The sequence below is a fragment of the Protopterus annectens genome, chromosome 1.part1, assembly GCF_019279795.1.
Source record: "Protopterus annectens isolate FY-2018-M chromosome 1.part1, PAN1.0, whole genome shotgun sequence".
Taxonomy (NCBI): Eukaryota; Metazoa; Chordata; order Ceratodontiformes; family Protopteridae; genus Protopterus; species Protopterus annectens.
Window position 1 is genome coordinate 1,513,745,030 of NC_056726.1, and position 26,230 is coordinate 1,513,771,259.

The 26,230-nt window shown below is 41.8% G+C and overlaps 1 protein-coding gene across 6 annotated transcripts in view; it reads left to right on the forward strand.

Moving 5' to 3' along the window:
* ADGRB2 (adhesion G protein-coupled receptor B2) overlaps nt 1-26,230 on the forward strand; it is a 5,411,420-nt gene that overhangs the window by 2,933,761 nt on the left and 2,451,429 nt on the right. For all 6 annotated transcript variants that reach the window (XM_044082710.1, XM_044082742.1, XM_044082734.1 and 3 more), the window contains one exon: nt 16,460-16,568. In XM_044082710.1, the coding sequence (XP_043938645.1) occupies nt 16,460-16,568 (109 nt within the window). The remainder of the gene's footprint in view (nt 1-16,459; nt 16,569-26,230) is intronic.

Here is a 26,230-nt window from a genome sequence, read left to right on the forward strand (position 1 = left end):
GCCTAGCCCATAGTTTTGTGGCTTACGCCACCCCTTTAGTATGGGGAACTATACCCATTATTTTGCTGTGCCTCTGTTGAGCAGTGACACTGAGGTAATCCCTGGGGTATATCTGCGATCTCCCATCCATTGGTCAAGATTTCTCTTGAACAAGGCCAGCGAGGTGCTCTGCCTCACATATACCAGGATTTTATTCCACAGCATAGGGAGTCTTTGGGTGATGAATCTATCCCTCCAGCACGTCCTATTAATAGCCGTGTCGAGGTTTAAGTCTCCCGCCCTTGTGGCTCTGACGTATCTAGATTTTTTGAGGTGAAGCATATTCATCAAATCTGGGTTTGACATGGCCTTGTATGTTAGGCTCTGTTCACTCTGTAATTCATGTAGAACACAGGGGATATTGTCAGGTCCCATAGAAGCTGTATTCTTGGCCTTGGACAGTGCTGTTTTAACCTGTGCAGCAGTAATACTGGGTGCCTGGCAATCTACTGGTATTGTGTTTGGTCCTTTGAGGGAGGGGGAGGGGTAAAGTTAGCACTGAATCTGTTGGCCAGTATATTGGCAATATCTTTTGGCTCGGTATAGGAGGGTACCATTGTGCAGTAGCTCAGAGCAAATCTGGGTATTTCCATGGAGATTCTTTACATAACTATAGAAGGCCTTGTGGTTGTCTTTATTATCTGCTGCAATTTTGTTTTCATAGCTAGCTTTAGAGGATTTGATGAGAGATCTCAACTTTTTGTTGAGGCTTATAAGGTAGTTTTTCCAGTTTTGGGACTTTACCTTATTCCACATCAGTTTCTTCCTAATGTTCTAAAGTTTGTTTACGGCAGGGGACCACCAGCTTGGCTTCTTTTTTTTGGAGGAGAGTGTCTTGGTTCTATTGGGTATGGAGAGATCCATGCGTTTGTGTATGTGTTCGTACACTGCATTGATGTATGATTCGGTGGTCATGCAACTATTCTCCATTTGCATCGGTGCCATGAAGTCAGCCACCTCTGTTGTTAGGAGCCCAAATTTAGCTTTGGAGAAGTTTTTCATGGAGGTTTCCTTTTCAGGTGGGGGGTGGGATGGATGTGAATATCCAGGGTGATTAGTTTGTGGTCAGATCGAACCAGGGAGGAGTTGACTATTGGGGTAGAGCAATGGTCACCCATGTTAGTAATGACCAGGTCAAGGATGTTGCTACCTCTAGTGGTGGTAAGAACGAGCTGGTCCAGGGCAATGGAATTAATGAATTCCAGGAAACGGTGGGCAAGTGTATTGGTACATGAGTAGTTTTCCCAGTTAATGGAGGGGTAGTTGAATTCACCTAGTATGAGAGTGTTAGCGTAGACTCTAATATTCTCCAGGGTGCTTAGGAACATGGAGTGTGAGTCTTGGGACATGGTTGGGGAACTATAGCAGGCTATGACCTGAATCGCTATCTTACCCAATTCTAGCTGCCCCTGAAGTATCTCAGATGCATTATGTTGGGCTACCAGTCTAGAGGTGTGCGCATCCTTTATGAATATGGAAACACCACCACCTTTGGAGCTTCGGTACAGGTTCGGGGGCCGAAAGGTATGGAATGAGTTATAGCCTAGTAGTGTGGGAGTGCTTTCTGCTGCCTTGCCTGTGTTATGAACATTGGTTCAAGATGATGGTCACTGTTGATGTGACATCCCAGCCTCAAGTGAATAAAATGGGAAAAAGGAGGTTATGTGTGGATGGAGCGATGCATGGATGGATGGAAGGGCTTTCACAGCATACTGCATCTGAACCATTGCAGTATTTTTGTACAATACAAACCATTTGAAATGTTGACAGTTCAGTCACATCATGGATTCTAGCATAGAGAGCTGCTTCTCCATTCCAGACATGCAGAATCCCCATCACTTCACCACAGGAGGGTAATCCACATCACTATACCACAAGAGGCTAATCGACATCACTACACCACAAGAGGCTAATCCACATCATTACACCACAGGAGGCTAATCCACATCACTACACCACAGGAGGCAAATTCATGTCACTACACAACAGGAGGCTAATCCACATCACTACACCACAGGAGGCTAATCCACATCACTACACCACAGGAAGCTAATTCACATCACTACACCACAGGAGGCTAATCCACATCACTACACCACAGGAGGCTAATTCACATCACTATACTACAGGAGGCAGTTCCACATCATTACACCACAGGAGGCCAATTCAAATCACTACACTACAGGAGGCTAATCCACATCACTACACCACAGGAGGCTAATCCACATCATTACACCACAGGAGACTAATTCACATCACTACACCACAGGAGGCTAATCCACATCACTACACCACAGGAGATTAATCCACATCATTACATCACAGGAGGCTAATCCACATCACTACACCACAGGAGGCTAATTCACATCACTACACTACAGGAGGCAGTTCCACATCATTACACCACAGGAGGCCAATTCAAATCACTACACTACAGGAGGCTATTCCACATCACTACACCACAGGAGGCTAATCCACATCATTACACCACAGGAGACTAATCCACATCACTACACCACAGGAGGCTAATTTACATCATTACACCAAAGGAGGCTAATCCACATCACTACAGAACAGGAGGCTAATCCACATCACTACACCACAGGAGGCTAATCCACATCACTACACCACAGGAAGCTAATTCACATCACTACACCACAGGAGGCTAATCCACATCACTACACCACAGGAGGCTAATTCACATCACTACACTACAGGAGGCAGTTCCACATCATTACACCACAGGAGGCCAATTCAAATCACTACACTACAGGAGACTAATCCACATCACTACACCACAGGAGGCTAATCCACATCACTACACCACAGGAGGCTAATTCACATCACTACACCACAGGAGGCTAATCCACATCACTACACCATAGGAGGCTAATCACAGGCTTCTACATTTTGAGTGTGCAGATCAAGGAAACCAGTTTAGGACAACATCTCTTGACTTCTGCTCTGTGCCACAAATTTTTACAAGGAGCTTAAGCATAGTATGCACTGCTGTGCACATCGGTGGGGGGATTGGGATTGTTGATTTATTTATTTATTTATGTTAACTGGAAAGTTGTCTACTTTTGGTATCCTCTTGTAGTGAGCCACGAGGAAACGATTCTGTCACTTTTCCTCTTGGTGGGAGAAATTATGAAGCCCAAGATGCCTCGCTTCAATTTATCTCAGAAATTGCTATTCCAAACATTTGTACTGGACACGACTCTGAGAGGTATTTTCTTCCCCTGTAGACGAGCAACCTTCATGGATACTTTCCCCTGTCCTGCACAACAGTTCTACTTGTCGAGCTTAACATGAGGGTCACTCAGGCTCCCTGACATTTGACTGGGATCAGCATTTAGAAGACTTTAAACGCCAGATCCCCTTGTATTCTTAAATGTTATAGATGTAGTCAAGATACAGAAAATATCTGACCTTTCCAAATGTGTTTTTTTTTTTCATTCTCGTCAAGTTCCTGGTGAAGATGCTAACTTCAGACACTTCCCAGGTTCGTGTGAGAATCCCGCTTTCACTGCTGGTGTATCATGAGGATATGAACTTATAAGGAAATTAATTTCCATATCTATTTTGAAGAGATGAGGGCAGTCTGATTCAGACTGCAAAATCTTCAGGATTTTCTTTCTCCCAAACATCTTTTAGTCTAGATGGACAAATTATTTATAGGTTCATAGGTTCGTACTAGGCTATCTGCCCAAGGGCATTTATAAGCCTAGCCCATAGTTATTTGGCTTTCGCCACCCCTTTAGTTTGAATAAAACTATGCCTATTATTTTGCTGTGCCTCTGTCAAGCAGTGACACTGAAGTAATCCCTGGGGTATATCTGCGATCCCCCATCCACTGGTCAAGATTCCTCTTGAACAAGGCCAGCGAGGTGCTCTGCCTCACATGTACCGGGATTTTGTTCCACAGCATAGGGAGTCTCTGGGTGATGAATCTGTCCCTCCAGCACGTTCTATTTAAAATTATTTCATATTTTCCATTATAGGTTTATAGGTTGGTACTAAGCTAACTGCCCTTGCAAGCCATTTTTTATGCCTAGCCAATTATCCCCTGTGAGATTCAAACCCTGTAACTTGTGTTTGCAAAGCAAACACCTTAACTATTAGGCCACCCTCCCAACCCTTTTCAAATATTTGTTCATAGGTTCATAGTTAAGTACTAAGCTAACTGCCCTTGCAAGCCATTTAAAGCCTAGCCAATTATCCCTTGTGAGACTCAAACCCTGTACCTTGTGTTTGTAAGGCAAACACCTTAGCCACAGACAAACAAGGTGGACTTACTGGCAGTAACAAAGATCCAGAGTCCTTTGAGACTGACCAGTCAGCAATAAATTATGCCTTAATTCCAGCATATCTTGGAGTACACAGTATCCAGGCAGATGCTCTCAGCCATGCAGGGTCATTAAATTATATGGGAAGCAATAAAGTATAAGGTGCCAGAAGATACTGTGGAGGAATGGGGCATTGCTGACATAGATTCAAGAAATACAACTCCAAAGAAACACCAAATATTTTTAATAAAACAACATAAAGCAACAAAGCTTTTGGATTACAAATCCTTCATCAGTGTTAATGTGTTGCTACAAAATTCTAAAAGCTTAATATATAGTCAATTGGACAATCACATGATAACAGTCAGCCTATAAAAACACAAAACTAATTACAGTCTTCACTAATTAATTTTGTGTCTTTATAGGCTGGCTGTTATCATGTGATTGTCCAACTGACTATATATTAAGGTTTTAGAATTTTGTAGAGACACTGATGAAGGATTTGTAATCTGAAAGCTTTGTTGTTTTATGTTGTTTTATTAAAAATATCTGGCGTGTCTTTGGAGTTGTATTTCTTCGATCTATACACATGGCTACAATTTCAGATTTATCACTGCTTCGACCTTTGAAGTTTGTTGCATTGCTGAAATAGACTGTCCGGTCAGTACAAACTTGACACAGGTCAGCTCATGAAGGCTAAATCCTAGGTTCACTGTCCCTGTCATCAAAAGGAGTTTCATCTGGACATTCTTACAACTGCCTGTCCTTCAACAGGTCATATTAGTGCTACATTCAGGGGGAGGGGGTATGATTCTTATAACTGGACTAACAAAATCTGTTTTTTACTAGCCTGGCTCTGTGGCACAGATAGATGATACCATGACTGCAACCCAGGTGACTGGGGTTTGATTAGTGCCCCTTGTGGTACAAGAGCCATGCTCACAAAGTAGACCATGGCCTGCTTACCTCTCTTGTGATGGGAGTAGGGAAATGGTACACCAGGTGATATAATCTCCAAGTCGGAGACTACAGAGACTAACATTCATGCTTTAGGAAAAGAGGCAGGGCTGCTTGATGGGGAACCCTCATTGTGGAAGTGAGGGGTTGTCCCCTTCCGTAATCTCATTGCATGCCCCTTCTGGATGGTTCCCAGAGCATGTGAAGGAGTTAGAGCATACAAAATAGAAAAACAAAACCTCAAGCCACACATTATGCCTAGAATGATGGCCTGTCTTGGTAGATCCTCAGTCTGATGATGGGGAATGTATGGGCTGATTGCCAAAGCAGAAGCTGTTAATTTACAGACATGCAATGCAAACAGACCAAAGGGAAATAAATAAATAAATCAACTCTGCACCCCACTCTGGGGATGTTGAAGGAGACTGGCCGCAGAGATTAAGGCCATAGCCATGCATGTGATGTTTCATGAGGTTTCTTTAACTCTTCTGGCTGCCAGGAAGCAACTAGCCAGCAGATCAAACTACACATCTTACTGGAAGAGGCCTGATTTGTACATCATGAACAGGGGAGTTAATCCCTCTGTCTGTAGGGCATCTCTCTATCTGTGTTACTTGTTCTCTGTCCACTACTAAGGCTTATCGTTCCACTATTTCAGTGTTTTATTATCTAGCAGATGAAAAAGTACTAACCCATTTGCGTATAACAAAGATTTTTTTTAAGAATATTCTTAGAAGTTGTCTGCCCATCTGTAATCCTCTTCCCTTCACCACCCGTGGAGCTAAACTTATGTCTTAGAATGTATTTCTTTAATATGTATTTTTTTTTAATCTGGAAAAGTTCTCTTTTCTGGAGGCTATTACCTTAGCAGAAGAATCAGAGTTATCTGCTCCATATGCAGAATAATCCCTCAGCCCCCACCCCCCCCCAGGTGTTATATCAGCCTGCACACAAGTCCACAGCTCCTGCCTTTAGTGTTCTCAAACTATACTTTCAGCTAGTCAATACACCTGTGCATGATTTTCCCCTAACTTCAATTGTGAAGAAGAACTGTTGAACCAGTTAGATGCTTTAATATATTACCTTTGTAAGAGAGCTATTATTAGGGAAATAAAACAGCTGTTTGTTCCTTTTAACAACAGCAGGCAGGATTAGCACAGCTTGAAGTAGACTGTCTCTCCCTGGATTGGGAAATTCATTCATCATAATTATAGGTTCATAGGTAAGTACTGGGTAGCTGCCTTTGTAGGCCATTTTAAGCCTGGCCAATTACCCTGTACCTTGTATCTGTAAGGCAAACACCTTAACCATTATGCTCAGTTATTACTAAGAAGCCCCTCTTGGTCATGTTTGGCCTTGCTCTGGTTCATAGCTTCATAGGTTCATACTAGGCTATCTGCCCTAGGGCATTTATAAGCCTAGCAAGAGTGTTTTTGGCTTTCGCCACCCTTTTAGATTAGTTGACTGTGCCTCTGTACAGTAGGTCACAGAAGATAGCCCTTTTGAGGTTAGTTTACTGTGCCTCTGTCTAGTAGGGACACAGAAGAGATCCCAGGGGTAAACCTACGATCTCCCATCCACTCGTCAATATTTCTCTTGAAGAGGGTCATTGAGGGACTCTGCCTAACATGGATTTGGATTTTGTTCCAGAGTGAGGGGAGCCTCTGGGATATGGATCTGTCCCTCCAGCATGTCCTATTTATTTCTGTGCTGAGGTTTAAGTCCCTGGAGCGTGTAGCTCTAAGGGATTTGGATTTCCTGAGGTGGAGCATGTCCTTTAATTCTGGGTTGGACATGGCTTTATACGTCAGGCACAGATAGCCTCTGAGTAGGCGGTAAGCAACTGAGTATAGCTGGAGTTTCTTTAGCCTAACTGCGTAGGGCATCTGTTTGACTCCCTTGATCCTCTTGGTGAGGTACTTTTGGGGTCATTCCAGTTGCTGCAGGTGTCGAGTAAGTTACATCCCAAATGGGGCATTGTATTCAATTATGGGCCTGATGAGTGATGAGTAGAGGGGCACATTGACCTCTCTTGATCTAGATGAGAATCCTTTCATGATAAGGTGGGCTATATAGAAGGTCTTTCTAACCACATTGGCAACGTGATTGTCAAAGGAGAGATTGCTATCTACTTGGGTCCCCAAATCCCTAATTACTTCTTCTGTACTTAATGGATTACCACCTATGTGGTAATTTGTGGGCACTTTGTTTATCCCAAAGGGGATGACTATGCACTTTAGGCCATGGCTCTGGCACCAGTTATCCGTCTCTGTGAGACCCTTTTGGAGGATTTTTGTGTCAGTCGGCGAGTCGATTATGGCACCCAGTTTGCAGTCATCTGTGAACTTGGTCACCCATAGTCCTCCCATGTTAGCCTGTACCTCAGAGAAATATATACCGAACAAGAGAGGTCCCAGAACTGAGCCTTGTGGGATGCCACTTGTAACTGGTTTAGAGTCTGACATGGCACCTGCAATTCTGACCATGTGGGTTCTATACCTGAGCCAGTTTGCAACCCATCTTGTGACATAGGGGTTGATATTTAAGCTGGTGAGCTTATTTATGATGCCCGAGTGGGGTATTGTGTCAAAGGCTTTTGTGAGATCCAGGTAGGCTGTGTGGACTACCTTCCCTTCATCTATGGCCTTGGTGACTGTTTCAAAGAAGTTGACCAGGTTCAAGAGGCAAGATATGCCCTTAACAAAGCCAAATTGGGTAGGATCCAGTGTTTGGAGGTTCCCAATGTCTTTGTTTATGAGTTTCATGATGATACGCTCCATAGCTTTGCAGACCAGGCTAGTCAGGCTTATAGGGCGATAGTTTCCAGGGTCTGTTGTGGCACCACCTTTGTGGAGTGGGACCACTGTTGCTGTACACCATTCCTTGGGTACATATCCTGTAGTAAGGTGGAGAGTGAACAGTGACTTTATGTGAGGGTTCAGATCTTCTTGGAGTTCGTGTAAGACGCAGCCCGGGACACCGTCCGGTCCCATTGATGCTGTGTTTTTTGCTTTGGAGAGGGCAGCTCTCACCTGTGCATCTGTGATGTTAGGGAGGCTACACTCTGTTGGAATAGACATTTGCTCTTTTGGGGGGGAAAGGGGGGAGAAATTTGCACTGAAACTGTCTGCCAGGATGTTTGCAATGTCTGTGGGTTCAGTGTATTTTTTGTCATTTTGAACTAACTCAGAGCATATCTGGGAGTTGCCACCCAGGTTCCTGACATAACTAAAGAAGGCCTTGTGATTATCTTTAGCATCTTGTGCAATTTTTCTTTCAAAGCTGGCCTTAGATGATTTTATGAGGGATCGTAGTTTCTTGCTAGTACTGATAAGAGATGCCTTCCCTTTTTGGGATTTTGCTCTTAGCTTCCTCCTTCTGTTGTATAGCTTATTTATGGCTGGGGTCCACCAGACAGGTCTCCTGCCTTTGGAGGAATGAGTCTTGGTTTTATTTGGGATAGCATGATCCATGCATTCCTGTTGGTGTCCATAGAAAGCATTTGTAAAGGATTCTGTGGTTTGGGCCGTATTTTCCACTGGCCCGGGGGCTTTGAAGGATCCCACCTCGGTTTTGAGAAGTGTGAAGTTTGCTTTTGAGAAGTTCTTCACCGTGGTTTCCTTGGCTGGGGGTGGGGACGGGATATGGATGTCCAGTGAGATTAATTTATGGTCAGATCTTACCAATGAGGGGTATACCTCTGGTATGGAACATAGAGTCCCCATGTTGGTGATGATCAGGTCCAATATGTTTTCCCCTCTTGTGGTAGTGGTGACCAGTTGTTCCATAGCATTTGAGTTTATAAATTCTAGGAACCATTGGGCGAGGGTGTTGGGGCTTGAGTAGTGCTCCCAGTCTATGTTTGGGTAGTTGAAGTCACCCAATATAATGATGTTTGGAGAGACCTTCATATTCTTCAGTGTTCTCAGGAAAGCCGAGTGGGGTTCCTGAGTTTGGGAGGGTGGTCTGTAGCAGGCTACAAACTGAAAGGCAGTTTTGCCCACTGTTAGTTGCACATGGATGCTTCATGCAGTGCCACTAACCTGGAGGTGTGGGTATCTTTGATGAATATAGATACTCCCCCTCCTTTTGTGGTTCGGTCCGAGTTTTGGGGCCGAAAAGCATGGTATGAGGTATAACCTGGTAGTGCTGGGGTGCTCTCGGGAGCCTTGAACCAGGTTTCTGTTACTGCACAGATATCGATATTCTCTATACTGAGGAGAGCCTCGAGTGTGTGCATCTTGAGGTTTAGACTTCTGGCGTTGAGCAGCATTACCCTTAGTTTCTTTTTCTTTGTGTTGTCTATGGAGGTGGGTTTGTCTTTTGAGCCTTGCCTAAAAAAGGCACTATGGGGGTGGCAAGAGCCTTAGCCAGTATTCGGAAGCCCAGGGATGACAGGTGCAAGCCGTCCCTAGTGAAGCAACGTTGCTTGTCGAGCATGTTATCCCAGGCTGACAGACACTGGATCCCCTTTGAATGACACCAATACTTTAGCCAATTGTTAAAATTGATCATTTTGTCTTTATACTGTGGCATCATTCTTGGTGAGGGTAAGATGCTACTCAAGGTCAGGGTCATACCGGCCTGGGCTACATGATCAGAGAGCTCCTCTATGTCTCTTTTCATGTAGTCCAGGGAGGTACGTCTCAGGTCATTCACACCAGCATGGACAATGATGGAGTCATATTTGTACTTGCTTTGGAGTGACCTGAGTGCTTGTCTTATGTGGCGGATCCTGGCACCCGACAGGCAGCTTACAGTGACCTTCTCCTTGTTCAGCCTGGTGACTGGGACGTCAGTGTGTCTGCCAATAGAGTCACCTATTACAAGTGTATTAGGTGTGTTGTTTAGCCTTAAGGGCTGTGACTGTGTGGCACACTGACTTTGTGAACTATGTGATGCGTGGGTATTGTTGTGGGGTAGCGGTTGCTTGGATGTCTGCTTTGGAGGTCTCTGCTGCTTGGGCAGATTTTTATTTAGAGCCTCCGAGTATGTTTTTGTGTGTTTATGTGTTTGGTTTTCTGTTGCGATAGGTCTATGTGAGACTGGATTTGTGGTGTGTGCGGTTACCTTCTCCTCCTGACTGACTGCGCCAGTATTGGGTTGAGAGAGCTCAGCCTCCAGTTTGGCTATATAGTTGCATCTCTCAGATATATTTGAGCTTGTTGGGAGGAGGAGAGGGTGGTCTGTGTACATAAGGCAGTTGTAACATTGCCACAAGATTCCCAGATTCACCAGCTGGACTGGAGAGTAAACCCGAAACTGACTTTTGGACATGCCAGAATAGTATAAGGAACTACTTTTTGACTGATCAAAAAGGACCAATAGGGAGCCAAGTACTTAAAGGGAGTATAAGAGGGTGTAGTGCTTTAGTTTATTAGTGCTTACTTATAAGATTAATTATACGAGCAACTGCAGGGCTTTAGAATGAAAATAGAGTGCTTACTTTGAGATTTAGAACAGTTCTAACGGAAAAAGTGAAGAGCAGACTTTGTGGAGCCGGGAATAGTTTAAACCCGTTTAATCGGCGCTGCCTGATGCTGCGCTATGCGCAAAATCGTGCAAAACCGCACAAATGCGGGTTCTAAAGCTAGGAAACTGAAAGAGATAGGAATTGACCCAGAGCAGCCAATAAGCTAATAGTTTCAGGGCTGAGACCACTCCTCCAGGGACAGATAGGCTGCTCAAAGCTCCCTACTCTCACTGGTGAACAGAGAAGCTTCCTCCTATCCAAGTAAGGATATGGGCAACACAGGAAACTATACTACAGTCTGGAATTCAGCAAAACCTGAAATCTGGACTAATCTAGTTCAGCAAAGGCGGGAAAAGAGAATTTTTTTTTTTTTTTTTTTTCAGGAAACAGCAGAAAAACACACAAAAAACACTGTAAATGCTATAAACAGGCTAGTGTACTTTAGTGTGTAGCCTACAACAGTTATACAGTACAAAAACAACTTAAATTGATATAAAACAAATGTAAAAACTGTAAAAAGCAGAAAGCAAATGCAATTTAAACTTTTTAAAGCACAGATCAGTTAGAAATTCGCTTTTTAGGCGGGAAAAGGCAGTCCAAGCAAAAAAACAGAGAAAAAATACTTAAATATGGAAAAGTCTCTCTTGGGTTTCTCTCTTGTCTGTATCACTCTGCAGGACACCACAAGGAGCTGTGCGGAGTTGTATACAATAACAAGCTGCCTCTGCTGTTTCAGAGATCAGTTGATGCAGGTCATCTATGCTGTAGCAACCTACTCCAAGATCCATGCATTCACAAAACATTGTAGCCTGCACATAGCATCTATGGAACAAGTTGGGATAGAAACATAGGCTCATTGGATCATAGGAGGTTTATTGGCTATTGGCCCTGAGGCCATTATAAGCCTAGTCAAGAGTTTAGCCCATGTTTAGACAAGTCAGCACCCAAAGCCCCTGTCCAACAGGGACCCAGGTGGAATCCCAAGGGTGTATTTTCTGTTTCCCACCCAGTTATCCAGGTTGCCCTTAAAAGGGATAATGAGGTGCTCTGCTTGATGTGGAGAGGGAGTCTGTTCCACAGAGGGGGGAGTCTCTGGGACACAAATATGTCCCGCTAACAAGTCCTATTGATATCACAGACCAGGTCGAGGTCGTACATATGGGTTACTTGAGTGGTGCTTCACTTGCAGATATGCAGCAGTCCCATCAAGGCAGGGTCTAAGATTGCTTTGTATGCCAGACAGAGGTCCCCTCTGAGGAGTCTGTATGAAACTGAGTACAAGTACAGGGCTTTTAGCCTATCTGTGAATGGTGGATGTTTGAGACCCCGGATTCTCCTGGTGAAGAACCTCTGTGGTCTCTCCAGATGCTGCATGTGTTTTGCTAGGTACATGCTGAAGGGGGAGTTGTACTCAATAATTGGGCTTATAAGGGAAGAATACAGGGATGTTATGACCTCTTTGTCCCTGGATGAGATACCCTTACTTATGAGGTGGGCCAAGTAGAAAGCTTTCCATACAATGCAAGCAACATGGTGGTCAAAAGTCAGGTTGCTATCAACCTGGGTGCCCAAATCCCTCACTACCGATTGTGTACTTAGGATGTTGTTATTAATGTGAGGACATCACTCTCCCCAAAAGGGATGATGATTATGATGCATTTTTTGGCATTCAGCTTAAGGCCATGTTTCTGGCACCAGTCATTTGTTTGGGTGAGACCCTCTTGGAGGATGTCCACATCACTTGGGGAACTGATGACTGTGCCCACCCTGCAGTCATCTGCAAACTTGGTCAGCCATAGCCCACTAGTTTTGGCCTGCACCTCAGAGAAGTATATTCCGAATAACAGATGCCCCATGACCGATCCCTGTGGTATGGTACTCATTACGGTTCTACTGCTTGAAGTGGATTCCCCTACTGTGATTAGGTGGGTTTTACCAGTGAGCTAGTTTACGACTCATCTGGTAACATATGGATTGATGCCTAGTTGAGAGAGTTTATCTACTATGCCTGAGTGGGGAATAGTGTTTAAGGCTTTGGCCAGGTCAAGGTAGGCGGTGTGCATTGACTTCCCCTCATCCATGGCTTTGGTGACTGTCTCAAAGAAGTTGACCAGACTTAACAGACATGACCTCCCCTAGACAATGCCAAGCTGTGTGGGGTCAAGGGTTTGGAGGTTGCCAGTGGCTCAGTCCAGATAGATGGAGTAGATAGATGGAGTGGGCATCTTGAGTCAAATTTGGAGGCCTGTAGCTAGCTATAATTTGAATAGGAGTGTGTGTTTGTGTGTGCGTGTGTGTGCGTGTGTGTTTGTGTGTGTGTGTGTGGGGGGGGGTCTTTAATATATATTGAAACTCTACCTCCTTTGGCTTTTCTACCCACATTTTGGGGTCAGAATGTATGATAGGATGAGTAATGAGGTAAGGCCAGAGTGGTCTCCACAGCTTTGATCCAGGTTTCTGTGACTGCACCTTCCAGGGTTAAGAATGCTTTCAATGAGTACAGTTTAATGTTTAGACTCCTAGTATTTAGCAGCATGACCTTTAATTTGCATTTTGTTGAAATTTTTATGTTGGTAGTATCGACCTCATCAGTTTTCCTAAAAAAGACACTATGGAGGAGGCAAAGACCTTTGCCAGAAGCCTGAAGGCCAAGTGAGACAGATGCAGGCCATCTCTAGCAAAGCATTGTCGTCTGTCGATCATATCTTCCCAGGCTGTCAGGCACTGGATCCCCCTGAAATGATAGCAGAAACTAAGCCATTTGTTAAAGTCAGTCATTTTCTGTTTGTATTGAGGCATCATTCTGGGGGACGATTGAATGCTGCTTAAGGCTAGGGACATACCTATCTGGGATACAATCAGCGAGCTCAAGGTATGTCTCAAGTCATTCACACCAACATGGACTATAACAGAGTCAGAACAATACCTGTTGTTGAGAGACTTGAGTGCGTGTGTCATATGGTGGATTCTGACACCTGACAAACAACTAACCGTGACTTTCTCCTTATCCAGCCTGGTGAGAGGCACATCTGTGTGTCTCACAATGGAGTCTCCTATGACTAATATGTTGGGTTTATGGTTAGGCGTTAGTGGTTGTGAGACACTGATGTGTGGACTATGCATGGTATGTGGTGTGGAGGGTTGTGGAGTTCTTATGTGTTTTTGCCTCTGAGTTCTACTTTGTTTGGGTTTGTTTTTGTTGAGAATCTCTGCATATGTGGGTGTGTGTTGTGTAATTGTGGGTGGTGTTTGAGGTGTAGTGATTGTGTTGACAACTTTCTCAGTGCTAGATATACTGGCTTGTGAGGGAGAGAGATTATAGACTCTAGCTTCTTTATGTAATTGCATCTCTCACAAATTGTGTTCTTAGGTGGTAGCAGTAGATGGTTGTCTGTGTATATGAGGCAGTTGCTGCATTGTCTCAGAATGCCCATATCAACCAGGCTATCAGGAGAAATCATAGGAAATTATCCATCCATATTTGTCAGAATCTGAGGGAGAGAGGCCAGGGAGAGCTAAGGGATAGGCCTAAAGCCCAAGTGCTAAAACCAAAACTAAGAGACTTAGAATAACACTTAACACTTAAACACACTAAAAGCAAGCAGTAATAAATGCAGCAGGGAAGATGCAATTGAACTCTTTAGAGAACAAGTAGCAGAAAAACCAAGATGAAGTAATGGAGTAGGAGGAGGAAACACAAATACTGTAAAAGCAACTGAATAAAGTTTTCTTTTTTTTTTTTTTTTTTTTTTTTTTTTTTTTTTTTTTTTAGTAAAGTGGAAAGGGAGAAAGGAGATAATTCAAGGTTAAGAAACTAAGGGGATGGCCTTCCCAAATGTTCACTCTGTATTAGATAGAATGAGCTAATGACACTGGACTTGGAGGAGTGTCCCAGATCAAATTTACAGTAGGGGTGGGCAACTGCAAAGCTACCAAGTATAAGAGCTAGACACTAATAGTGTAGGAGGGTGGGAAACTATACTACAGGTACTAGCTACACTATTTTAGGCAGAAAACACTACATAAATGTTTATCACAACAGAAAAACAGCAGTGAGATACTAAATGAAAGTTTTAAACAGATAAAGGAGCAAGGAGACTCTAGAGAATGCTTTTACCTCAAGTCTTAAATACACTGCTTACTTAGGGGACCCAGTGCGCTGACCAGCCACTTTATTATGATACCGCTTGGTAGTCATTCCTTATATCTTAGACTGCTGACCGAGATATTTTGCTGTACATACGTTGTTACATACCTTATCATATTTCTAGATTTTCTAGGTATGTTCAGACAATGGTAACAATTCTGGTCATCACAACCTACTGATCTGTCCCAGTGTCTCACAGTTCCTGGCTTCCAATCCTTTGGGAATGGTAAGAAATGAGGAAGAAAGACTTGCCATTTCCTTTTATTGATACCTTTCCACATACATGACATCAGAAGAGCAAGGAAAAGACATACTCTTTAAGGTAACTCCTCCATTGAAATCTATAGATGATACAGTGGCACCTAGTGGTGAGAAGAGTTCCCTGCCTCTTGGATTATAGACCAGGCATCCTTTGAATATCTGGTGCTATGATAAGGTGTACAAAAATCTTTTTCAGTCCATGACACTAGATATTATTCTGAAGTTCTGAAGAAGTTCGTTGGTATTAAACGAACGAAAGCGCTAAACTTTACACAGCAGTGTCAGTGGTCTTCTGTTGGTCCTATTTCACGTTTTTTCAAGTTACTAGATATTATTAAATCATATCATCCTCTTTGGTATTAAGTCACAATGTACAGCAGCTGAGCTATAGGTATAGAATTGCCTTCAAGAAGTATGTACATGCACCGATTTATGGCATGCAAAGACATATCACATGGCCGTGCTTGTTATAGTGAGAGTGGTGAGCTTAGTAACTCCCTCCTAACACATGCACCGATTTATGGCATGCAAGGACATATCATATGGCCGTGCTTGTTATAGTGAGAGTGGTGAGCTTAGTAACTCCCTCCTAACACATGCACCGCTTTATGGCATGCAAGGACATATCATATGGCCGTGCTTGTTATAGTGAGAGTGGTGAGCTTAGTAACTCCCTCCTAACACATGCACCGATTTATGGCATGCAAAGACATATCACATGGCCGTGCTTGTTATAGTGAGAGTGGTGAGCTTAGTAACTCCCTCCTAACACATGCACCGATTTATGGCATGCAAAGACATATCACATGGCCGTGCTTGTTATAGTGAGAGTGGTGAGCTTAGTAACTCCCTCCTAACACATGCACCGATTTATGGCATGCAAAGACATATCACATGGCCGTGCTTGTTATAGTGAGAGTGGTGAGCTTAGTAACTCCCTCCTAACACATGCACCGATTTATGGCTAGCAAAGACATATCACATGGCCGTGCTTGTTATAGTGAGAGTGGTGAGCTTTGTAACTCCCTCCTAACACATGCACCGATTTATGGCATGCAAAGACATATCATATGGCCGTGCTTGTTATAGTGAGAGTGGTGAGCTTAGTAACTCCCTCCTTAATCAAGATCATTTCCAGGAAACCAAACAGTATGCCTCCATTTCTGTGATGTATGTTAAATATATCATGTCAGTGAGAGAAAAAAAGAGTAAAATATACTGGGAAATATATAAACCAGGTTTAAACATACACTTAACCATAATTTGGCCATTTTTCTTTTTTGTTGTCCTTAGGTTTACCCTGGATCTGTTAATTTAATGAAGGTAGTAGAAGATTTTATACATCTTATTGGAGACGCTCTAAAGCCGTTTCAGAGTTCGCTGATTGTAACGGACAACCTTGGTAAGTGGAATCATTGTTTTGGTTATACCTAAAATAAACAACTTTTGAAAAAAGTCAGTGTAATGATTTTGTAGAGCTTTAGACCATGAAAACGTCAGTGTCAAATACCCAAATCTGTTTGAAGTCTTTAAAATAGCTCATCTAGATGTCAAAACGTGAAAGCAATAATAAATTTGTATTTATTTAGAGCAGAAAATTGAAAGGGAAAAAGTCAAACATGTTATCTCAAAGTGAATATATTTTTAAAAAAATGTGCATACTTTACAGTAAGCAGACATAGAGCTCTACAGAGTCAATAGACAACATTGTTTAAATAGCTCTAAAGGTATTATAGCTGCAAAACTAAGATTAAAAACAAAATAGTAATAATTTGATTGTACTAGGAAAAACACCTTGACGTTTGTTACATATAACCACTGAAAACCTAACGAACCCTTTATCAGTCATGATAAAGAAATAGTGAGAGAAAAAAGTGTAATATATGTGTACGCTCCAGCTGCCCAGGTCCAAACGATGTGAAAAGAGTCTAAAAAAAAAAACAGCTGATGAGAGGCTGGTAATCTAATTATATAATTGTGATTAAAGCATAGATACTGTTCATATTTGGTGCTGCAGTGTTAATGAGTTCTCTGTGTGCCATGATAAACATTGAAATGCCATTTTGAAGAAAAGGAAACCTGAAATGGAACAACCTAAGTAATATTTCAATAGATTTGCATACAAGGAAATTAAAGGAACTGCAGAAGGTAATATGTTCCCATAAGATATAGTTTAAAAATCCCAGTAGTTTTCTAGCACTTCTCAAAGAAAACTACAATTTGTGGTGATGTTTGCTGCAATATCAATATGCCAAAGAAATAGTTCACAATATGCAGCACAGGTTTTCACCGTTTTGCTTTCTGAAGTCATCACAGGAGAGTGAAAATTAATTTTAACGTGACATATGAGTACCAAATTAAAGAGGATTGCACATATCTGCAGTTTCATAAAAGGAGGTGTGTTTTTAATATAGTCTTGACCCATTTGGTTGACATTTTTCAAGCATGGAGTGAAAGAACATTTGCAAAGTTAGGGCTAGTCAGTTAATCACAAGCCTTTATCTTAGATGGATGTGAGAATATTTGGAAAAAGAGGTATTGTGTAGGTAGAACTTTTTACAGCGCGATTTACAGATCAATGAAATATTATGAGATCAGCCACATTCAGCCCTCTCTGCCTTGTTCTAATTTTGTATGATCAGGAAATAAATGAACTACACAATCGATGCATTCAGCAAACATTACAACAAGCTAAGAAACTCTGGAACCATATTATAATTCTGACTCTCTGAGATGTGATCACCTTAAACTGTGAACACGACTTATTAAAACGTTAACATTTCTTCCTTTCTCAAGGTTTGCACAATACTGAAGTTCGTATATATAATATATATGTATATATATATATATATATATATATATATATATATATGTATAGGGTCTATATCAGAAGATCGAAGTTTCAAAACTTTGAATCTGATATGGTCGACACATATGATCAAAGTTTGAAAGTTTGAATCTTTTAACGGCGATCTCTGTACAGCGCGGAAAGGGAACATTTCCCTTTTTCTGCACTGTAGTGTGATCTCAGAGTTGGTATATTTAAGTCATGGTGGTTGAGGGGATGCAGGGAGTTTGCCCCCCCACCTGCTTAGAGCATTTAAATTGTTTGTTTTTGTAGGTTGTTGTGTTTTAGCACATTTTCAACATTTCAAAACTTCAATTATATGGTGTCGACCATATCAAATTTGAAGTTTTGAAACTTTGATCATGTAATATTGATTGATATATATATATATATATATATATATATATATATGTGTGTGTGTGTGTGTGTGTGTGTGTGTGTGTGTGTGTGTGTGTGGGTGTGTGTTGGCATGTGCGTGTGTGTCTGTGTGTGTATGTGTTTTTTGGACCTCGAGAGCATCTGCTTTGAATTGTGACCTCCCAAGGTTTTAAATGTGTTGACATCAGTTGTTCCAGTTACACAAAATGAGATTTTTTTATACAAGTTCCTTCCATCAGGCATTTACTCCCAACTCCCCTACATGCTTCTCTAGTCCATGAGTCACTGATCAGTCCTTACCTTTTGTGGTTGTAATTCTTTCTTTGTCCGCTGTGCATTACTTCTTTAGCCGTTATGTTCCAGTGTATAACTGGCATTTATTGTCATAGTATAGACTTCTGGAAATAATTTCAGCCTGAGCATTTTCTTGAAAAAGAAATATTTGATATTCAATATATTTATATAATGTGTATTATTTTTATTTGCAAATATTGTATAGGCATTATGTTATTGATGTAATGTTGTCTGCCTTATTTGACATACTGATGTGAATAAACATCACAATTAAATCAAATACCTCCAGACTTTGTCCTAATTATTTATATCAGTTACCTCCTTTTTCAAGTTTAAATGTTAGCAACCTGTGTTTGAACATGTATTACTTATAATAAATATTATTATAGAAATGACAGGAGTACTGAAAAACTTCATATGATATTTGCACTCTAGGTCTGTAAAGAGTGCAGTTCTCGCATGCTAAGAATGATGTTTTATGCATATTTTTCTTCCAGTATTTGCACATTTATACATGCTGTGACACTCAGAGAGTTCCCACTATTTCTGACAAGTTGTTTAGTTAGTAATTCAGTCAGTGCTAGCACATGACTTCGTAGTCAGGTGGCTGATAAAAGCCACATACATTGTTTTTCCCCCTGGGCCTGCTGTATGCTGTTCATCACAGATCTGCAAATACTAACATTGTTCAGAGAAGTAGAGTGTGAGACCCACTAGTAGAACATAAAACCTGTGCATGTCTTTCATTCCTACGCTCTACTATCTCTTATATGATCAAACCAGATGTGTTTGTTCTGAACATGAAATGTGTTATTCTTCTGAGACACTTCAGAACTGCTGCGTATACAGTTCATCTACTGAAAGAGGCTATTCTTTCACAAATACTGTTTTCAAAAAACTAAAATCCTTTCATTTGTATTTAAATTGTGAAACCCTTTAGGTACATATTGCATTACTCATGGTATTTAAAATATTAAAACTGCCTGCGAGAAAAGGCTCTGTTATGAACGACTGAAATTATTAAACTAACTAAATAAATAAATACATATTTCTGCTGTTTAATTCACGTTCTGCCAAGTTATGTTAAATGTTTCCAAGATTCTGCAGACGTGGTTCTGAGATTTCAGATTCAGCTAAAAAAATGAAATTTGCATTCTTTGTTGCTAGTCATTTTAGTTCACACTAACTGAAAACCTTCAGTCGAAATATCTTTCTGCTCTTATTTTTCAAAACTGAAGTGCTCGATTTTTTGTTATTAGAAGCAATAATTTCATTTATTCACAAATGACAGCTGATTTTATGAGGCTCACATCTTTAAACTTAAAATTACCTTAGGATTCATGAACAAAACAAAGTAAACAAATTTTATGTGCTTTGACATTAAATACTAATGCTATCTTGGTTACTTATTTTAGATTTATATTAAACGGCTTCGTCTTTTAGATTGTGTGCAGTTACTGGTAATGTATGCCTTGTTGGATATTATTTGTTAGTAATTTCTACGTGTAACTATAAGAGGCATACAATAGGGTTCTGACTGAGCCCTTGCTTTCTTGTTTAGTATTAAAATAGGACATAGGTTAGAATTATAAGATTTTTAAGGATTCACAATATAATGGCAGTTTGGCACATATTGGGGAGGGGCTGCCTTAGAGGACTGATAGATTAAAAATTCATTAGAGATATTCCTTTACTGGAACGAGAAATTATGAATGCAAACAAACTGCGGTATAGGAATTATCTGATAATTTTTGTTATTTGCATGGGAAGTGACTCTTTTGAAATACGACTTATCTATATATCAGTCTATGTCAGAGAAGAAAAGATGAGAGAAATTCATGTGGGTGGGCTGTGGAGTGTTGAAGAGAGTGGTGAATTATTTAAGAAACTGACGATGGATGGTTAGGCAATTTCAATAGGATTAGATTAAATACTTAGGTTAGAACATCTGAGGGCCCTGGCAATAAAAGAGTTGACTTTCTTCTAGAAGAATCCTGGGCTGTTTAAGAGGGGATGATTTTACTGCTAGAAGTCATTTTAGCATTTTTTTCAGGAAAACAAATCTGTTGCTACAAGACTATGAGGGAATATCCATTGTTAAATGTCCAACTGAATCTCACAGAATCCAAAGGCATATTTCAACATTTTTATATCCAACAGGTAATCTCAGCTTCATGAGAACGACAGAAATCAAATCTGAATTGTAACAAGTCATGGATGTTTTTATACATAAAAATTTGTGATAGTCAGCAATTCATTATCAGATGAAGGCAAGTCCTTGTCTACTACATTATCCAATACTTTCTTAAACTTTTTTCAAATTTCCCAAATGGAACCAATAAACACACTTCCTCTGTTTGCAAGCTACAGACTCATATGCCTTCCAAATCCAATAACTCCAATAAAGATTTCCCTCCATTTCATCATACTATTCAATTAGTTTTCCCATCTAGATGACAGCGACTTTTTGGTTGATTGTTACTTCACCCAGTAAGCTCTCTTTCCCCATATAACTAATGATTCAGATCTTGCCACCATTTTGGAAATCATCATATGAGTTTTATATATATATATATATATATATATATATATATATATATATATATATATATATATATATATATATAGGTTCATAGGTTCATAGGTAGGTACTAGGCTATCTGCCTGAGGGCATTTATAAGTCTAGCCAGAGTGTGTTGGCTTTTCCCACCCCATTGATTAATTAACTGAGCCTCTGTCAAGCAGAGCCAATGAAGTGTTCCCAGAGGTGTATTTTCTGTTACCCATCCACTCATCAAGGCTTCTCTTGAAGAGTGTTAGTGAGGGGCTCTGCCTAATGTAGTTTGGAATTTTGTTCCAAAGCATGGGGAGCCAATGAAGTGCTCCCAGGGGTGTATTTTCTGTTACCCATCCACTCGTCAAGGCTTCTCTTGAAGAGTGTTAGTGAGGGGCTCTGCCTAATGTAGTTAAGAATTTTGTTCCAAAGCATGGGGAGTCTCTGTGACAGGAATCTATCCCTCCAGCATGTTCTGTTTATTGTTGTGGCAAGGTTTAGCTCACTAGAGCGTGTGGTTCGCAGTGACTTGGATTTCTTTAGGTGAAGCATGTCCATCAATTCTGAGTTGGACATGGCTTTGTAAGTCAGGCAGAGGTCACCTCTGAGTAAGTGATATGCCACTGAGTACAGCCGGAGTTTTTTCAGTCAGGCTGCATAGGATATATGTTTGAGGCCAGTAATCATCTTGGTGAGGTGCTTTTGTGGTCTTTCAAGCTGTTGGAAGTGTCTTGTGAGGTACATCCCAAATAGGCCATTGTACTCTATGATGGGTCTGATGAGTGAGGAGTAGAGGGGCACTATAACCTCTTTATTTCTAGATGCGAACCCCTTAGTAATTAGATGGGCCACATAGAAGGATTTCCTAACTACTTTGGCAATATGATTGTCAAAGGAGAGATTACTATCTACCTGGGTCCCCAGATCTCTTATTACCTCTTCTGTATTAAGGGGGTTGCCGCCTATGTGGTAATCCGTGGGTGTTTTGTTTTTCCCAAACGGGATGACTATGCATTTTTTGGCATTTAGCTGGAGTCCATGACTTTGACACCAGGTGTCTGTCTCAGTAAGGCCTTTTTGGAGGATGTCCGTATCAGCCGGAGAGTTAATTATGACTCCCAGTTTGCAGTCATCGGCGAACTTGGTTAGCCATAGTCCTCCTGTGTTTGCCTGTACTTCTGAGAAATATATGTCGAAACGAGCCTTGTGGGACACCACTTGTGACTGGTTTAGAGTCAAACCGGGAGCCCGCTATTCTTACCATGTGAGTTCTGTCTGTAAGCCAGTTGGCAACCCATCATGTGACATAGGGGTTTATGTCCAGGCTGGTGAGTTTTTCTATAATAACTGAGTGAGGAATGGTGTCGAACGCCTTGGCGAGATCAAGGTAGGCTGTGTGAACCACCTTTCCCTCATCTATGGCCTTGGTAACTGTCTCGAAGAAGTCAACCAGGTTTAGTAAGCATGATTTGCCCTTAACAAAGCCGAACTGGATAGGGTCAAGTGTTTGGAGGTTCCCAATGTCTTTGTTAATGAATTCCATGATGATGAGCTCCATAGCCTTGCAGACCAGGCTAGTCAGGCTTATGGGGGTGATAGTTACCAGGGTTAGTTGTGGCCCCTCCTTTGTGGAGCAGAATAACCATTGCTGTGCACCATTTTATGGGCACATAGCCTGTGGAAAGGCTGAGCTTGAACAGCGTGTTTAGGTGGGGGGGTTAATTTGTTCTGTAGTTCATGCAAGACACAGCCTGGGACACTATCTGGCCCCATTGTTGCTGTGTTTTTAGCTTTTGAAAGGGCTGTTTTCACCTGTGCTTCTGTGATTTCTGGGACACTGCACTTTTCCGGTATTGTTGTGGGCCCTTTTGAAGGTGAAAGGGAGGTGAAGTTTGCATTGAATATATCTGCCAGTATGTTGGCAATATCAGTAGGTTCAGTATATTTTGTGCTATTTTGCAGTATCTCAGTGCATATCTGCGAGTTGCCACTTAGATTCTTGACATAGCTAAAGAAGGCTTTGTGGTAATCTTTTGAATCCTTGGCTATTTTTCTTTCGAAGTTAGCCTTGGATGATTTTATGAGGGACCTTAGTTTCTTACTGATACTGATCAGGGATGTCTTTCCTTCTTGGGATTTTCTTTTTTTCTGAACTAGTTTTCTCCTTTTGTTGTATAACCTGTTTATGGCAGGGGTCAACCAGACAGGTTTCCTTCTCTTAGAGGAGTGAGTCTTGGTCTTATTAGGGATGGCACAATCCATGCATCCTTGTAGTTGCTCATAGAGTGCAATTGTAAGGGATTCTGCATCTTGGGCAGTGTTATCCTTTAGCGTGGGGACTGTGAAACTTACCACCTCTGCCTTAAGTAAGGTGAAGTTTGCTTTAGAAAAGTTTTTCATTGTGGTTTCCTTGGTTGGGGGTGGTGTTGGGGTGTGGACATCCAGAGTGAATAGTTTATGGTCTAATCTAACCAGTGACGGGTTGACCTCCGGTATGGAGCACCTGTTGCCCATGTTGGTGATGACCAGGTCCAATATGTTGTGACCCCTGGTAGGGGAGTATACCAGCTGATCCAGGGCATTTGAGTTGATAAATTCCAGGAAGCGCTGAGCCTGGGAGTTTGTACTCAAGTAGTTTTCCCAGTTAATGGTAGGGTAATTGAAATCTCCCAAGATCAGGGTGTTCGGTAGGACCTTCATGTTTTCCAGTGTCTCCAGAAAGGCGGAGTGGTGGTCCTGGGTCATGGAGGGTGATCTGTAGCAGGCCACAATTTGCATTGCAGATTTGCCTGATGTTAGTTGCACATGGATGATCTCAGAGGTATCATGCTGTGCCACTAACCTGGAGGTGTGGGTATCCTTGATGAATATGGATACACCCCCTCCTTTTATATTTTGGTCCGTGTTCTGTGGCCAAAATGTGTGGTATGAGTTGTAGCCCAGTAGTGCTGGAGTGCTCTCTGGAGCCTTGAACCAGGTTTCAGTTACTGCACAGATGTCAACGTTCTCCATACTTAGGAATGCTTCGAGCACATGCATTTTGAGATTTGAACTCCTGGCGTTGAGTAGCATAACCCTCATTTTTTTACTTGTGCTGTTTACGAAGGTGGGTTTGAATTTTGAGCTTTGCCTAAAAAAGGCACTATGGGGGCAGCAAGAGCCTTGGCCAGTATACGAAATCCAAGGGGTGACAGGTGCAAGCCATCTCTTGTGAACCAACGCGGCTTGTCGAGCATGTCATCCCAGGCTGACAGACACTGGATCCCCTTTGAATGACACCAGAAGCTTAGCCAGTTGTTGAAATTGATCATTTTTTCTTTATACTGAGGTATCATTTTTGGTGAGGGCAGGATGCTACTCAGGGTCAGGGTCATACCTGCCTGGGCTACATGATCAGAGAACTCTTCCATGTCTCTTTTCATGTAGTCCAGGGAGGTACGGCTCAGGTCATTCACACCAACATGAACAATGACAGAGTCATATTTGTACTTGTTCTGGAGTGACCTGAATGCTTGTGTTATGTGGCGGATTCTGGGTCCCGACAGGCAGCTAACAGTAACCTTCTCCTTGTCCAGCCCAGTGAGTGGGGCGTCAGTGTGCCTGACTATTGAGTCACCTATTACTAGTGTGTTAGGTATGTTATTTTGGCTTAAGGGCTCTGATTGTGTGGCACATTGATTTTGTGTTTTATGTGTTGTCTGGTTTGTGACGGGAGGTGCAGGTTTTGTGGGTGTCTGCTTTGGAGCTCTCTGATGCTTTTGCATGTTTTTATTTAGATCCTCCAAGTATGATTTTGTGTATTTATGTGTATTTTTTGCCAGTGCTGGTTTAGTAGGTCTATGTGAGGCTGGAGGTGTGGTGCAAGTGTTAACCTTCTTCTCATGACAGTCTGTTTCAGTCTTGGGTGGAGATACCTTAGCCTCCAGTTTGGCTGTATAATTGCATCTCTCACATATGTTAGTGTTTTGTGGTAGGAGGAGAGGGCTGTCTGTGTACATGAGGCAGTTGTAACATTCCCTCAGGATACCCAGATTCACCAGCTGGACTGGAGCGTACACCTGAAGTTGCCCTTTAGTAATGCCTGAATAGTAAGGTGAGCTGCTTAATCACTTGGTTGGTAAGGGGTGGATAAAAAGCCTTGCCCTGCTAGACAGTCAAGTGTCAGGGTATATTAGTGCTTGCTATTAGGTCTGAGCAAGTGCTGAACTGTAGGATGCTTTTTGAGTGCTTAGGTTGAGAGTTAGACTAGTTTCAAGTGAAAAACCGAAGAGGAGACTTAGTGGAGCTGGGAATAATTTAACCCTAGCTAACCGGTGCTGCCCGGTGCACAAAACCGTGGAACGCGTTTTTTAAACTACTAACTTCTGGGCTGGAATCACTCCTCCAGGGACAGATAGGCTGCTCAAAGATCCCCTCTCTCACAGGTGAACAGAGAAACTTCCCTCTATCCAAATAAGGTATGGGCAACTCAGAAACATGTAACACAGCCCTGAATTCAGCACTAGCCTGAAAACTGGACTATACTAGCTTAGAAAGGTGGGAAACACGAAATGTATTTATTTTTTTGAAAAGATAAGGCAAAAAGAGTAAAAAGTACACCTAAAACAGCTTTAAACCACTACAAGCGATCAGAAAAGGCTATCGCACTTTAGTGTGTAGCCTACAACAGTTAAACAATTTATTTAAACAAAAAACAACTTTTTAAAAGTGCAGGCAGTCAAATAAGTACAATATGTGAAAAAAACAAGCTTTTAAATCACAATAAGTGCTGGAAAATCACCGTTTAGGCAGAAAACAGTTAAGTACAGCAAGAAAATACAGAAAACTGATACTCAATCACTCCAAAGTCTCGCTTTTAAGCTAGAAGGCTTGTATCAGTTTAAGGCTTTCTAGTGATTTCCAGTAGATTAGTTACAGGAAAGATGGGAAACAAGCGCAGATGTGGTCTTTTTAACCAGAAAGTTGAACGAGATGGACAACTTCCCGAATG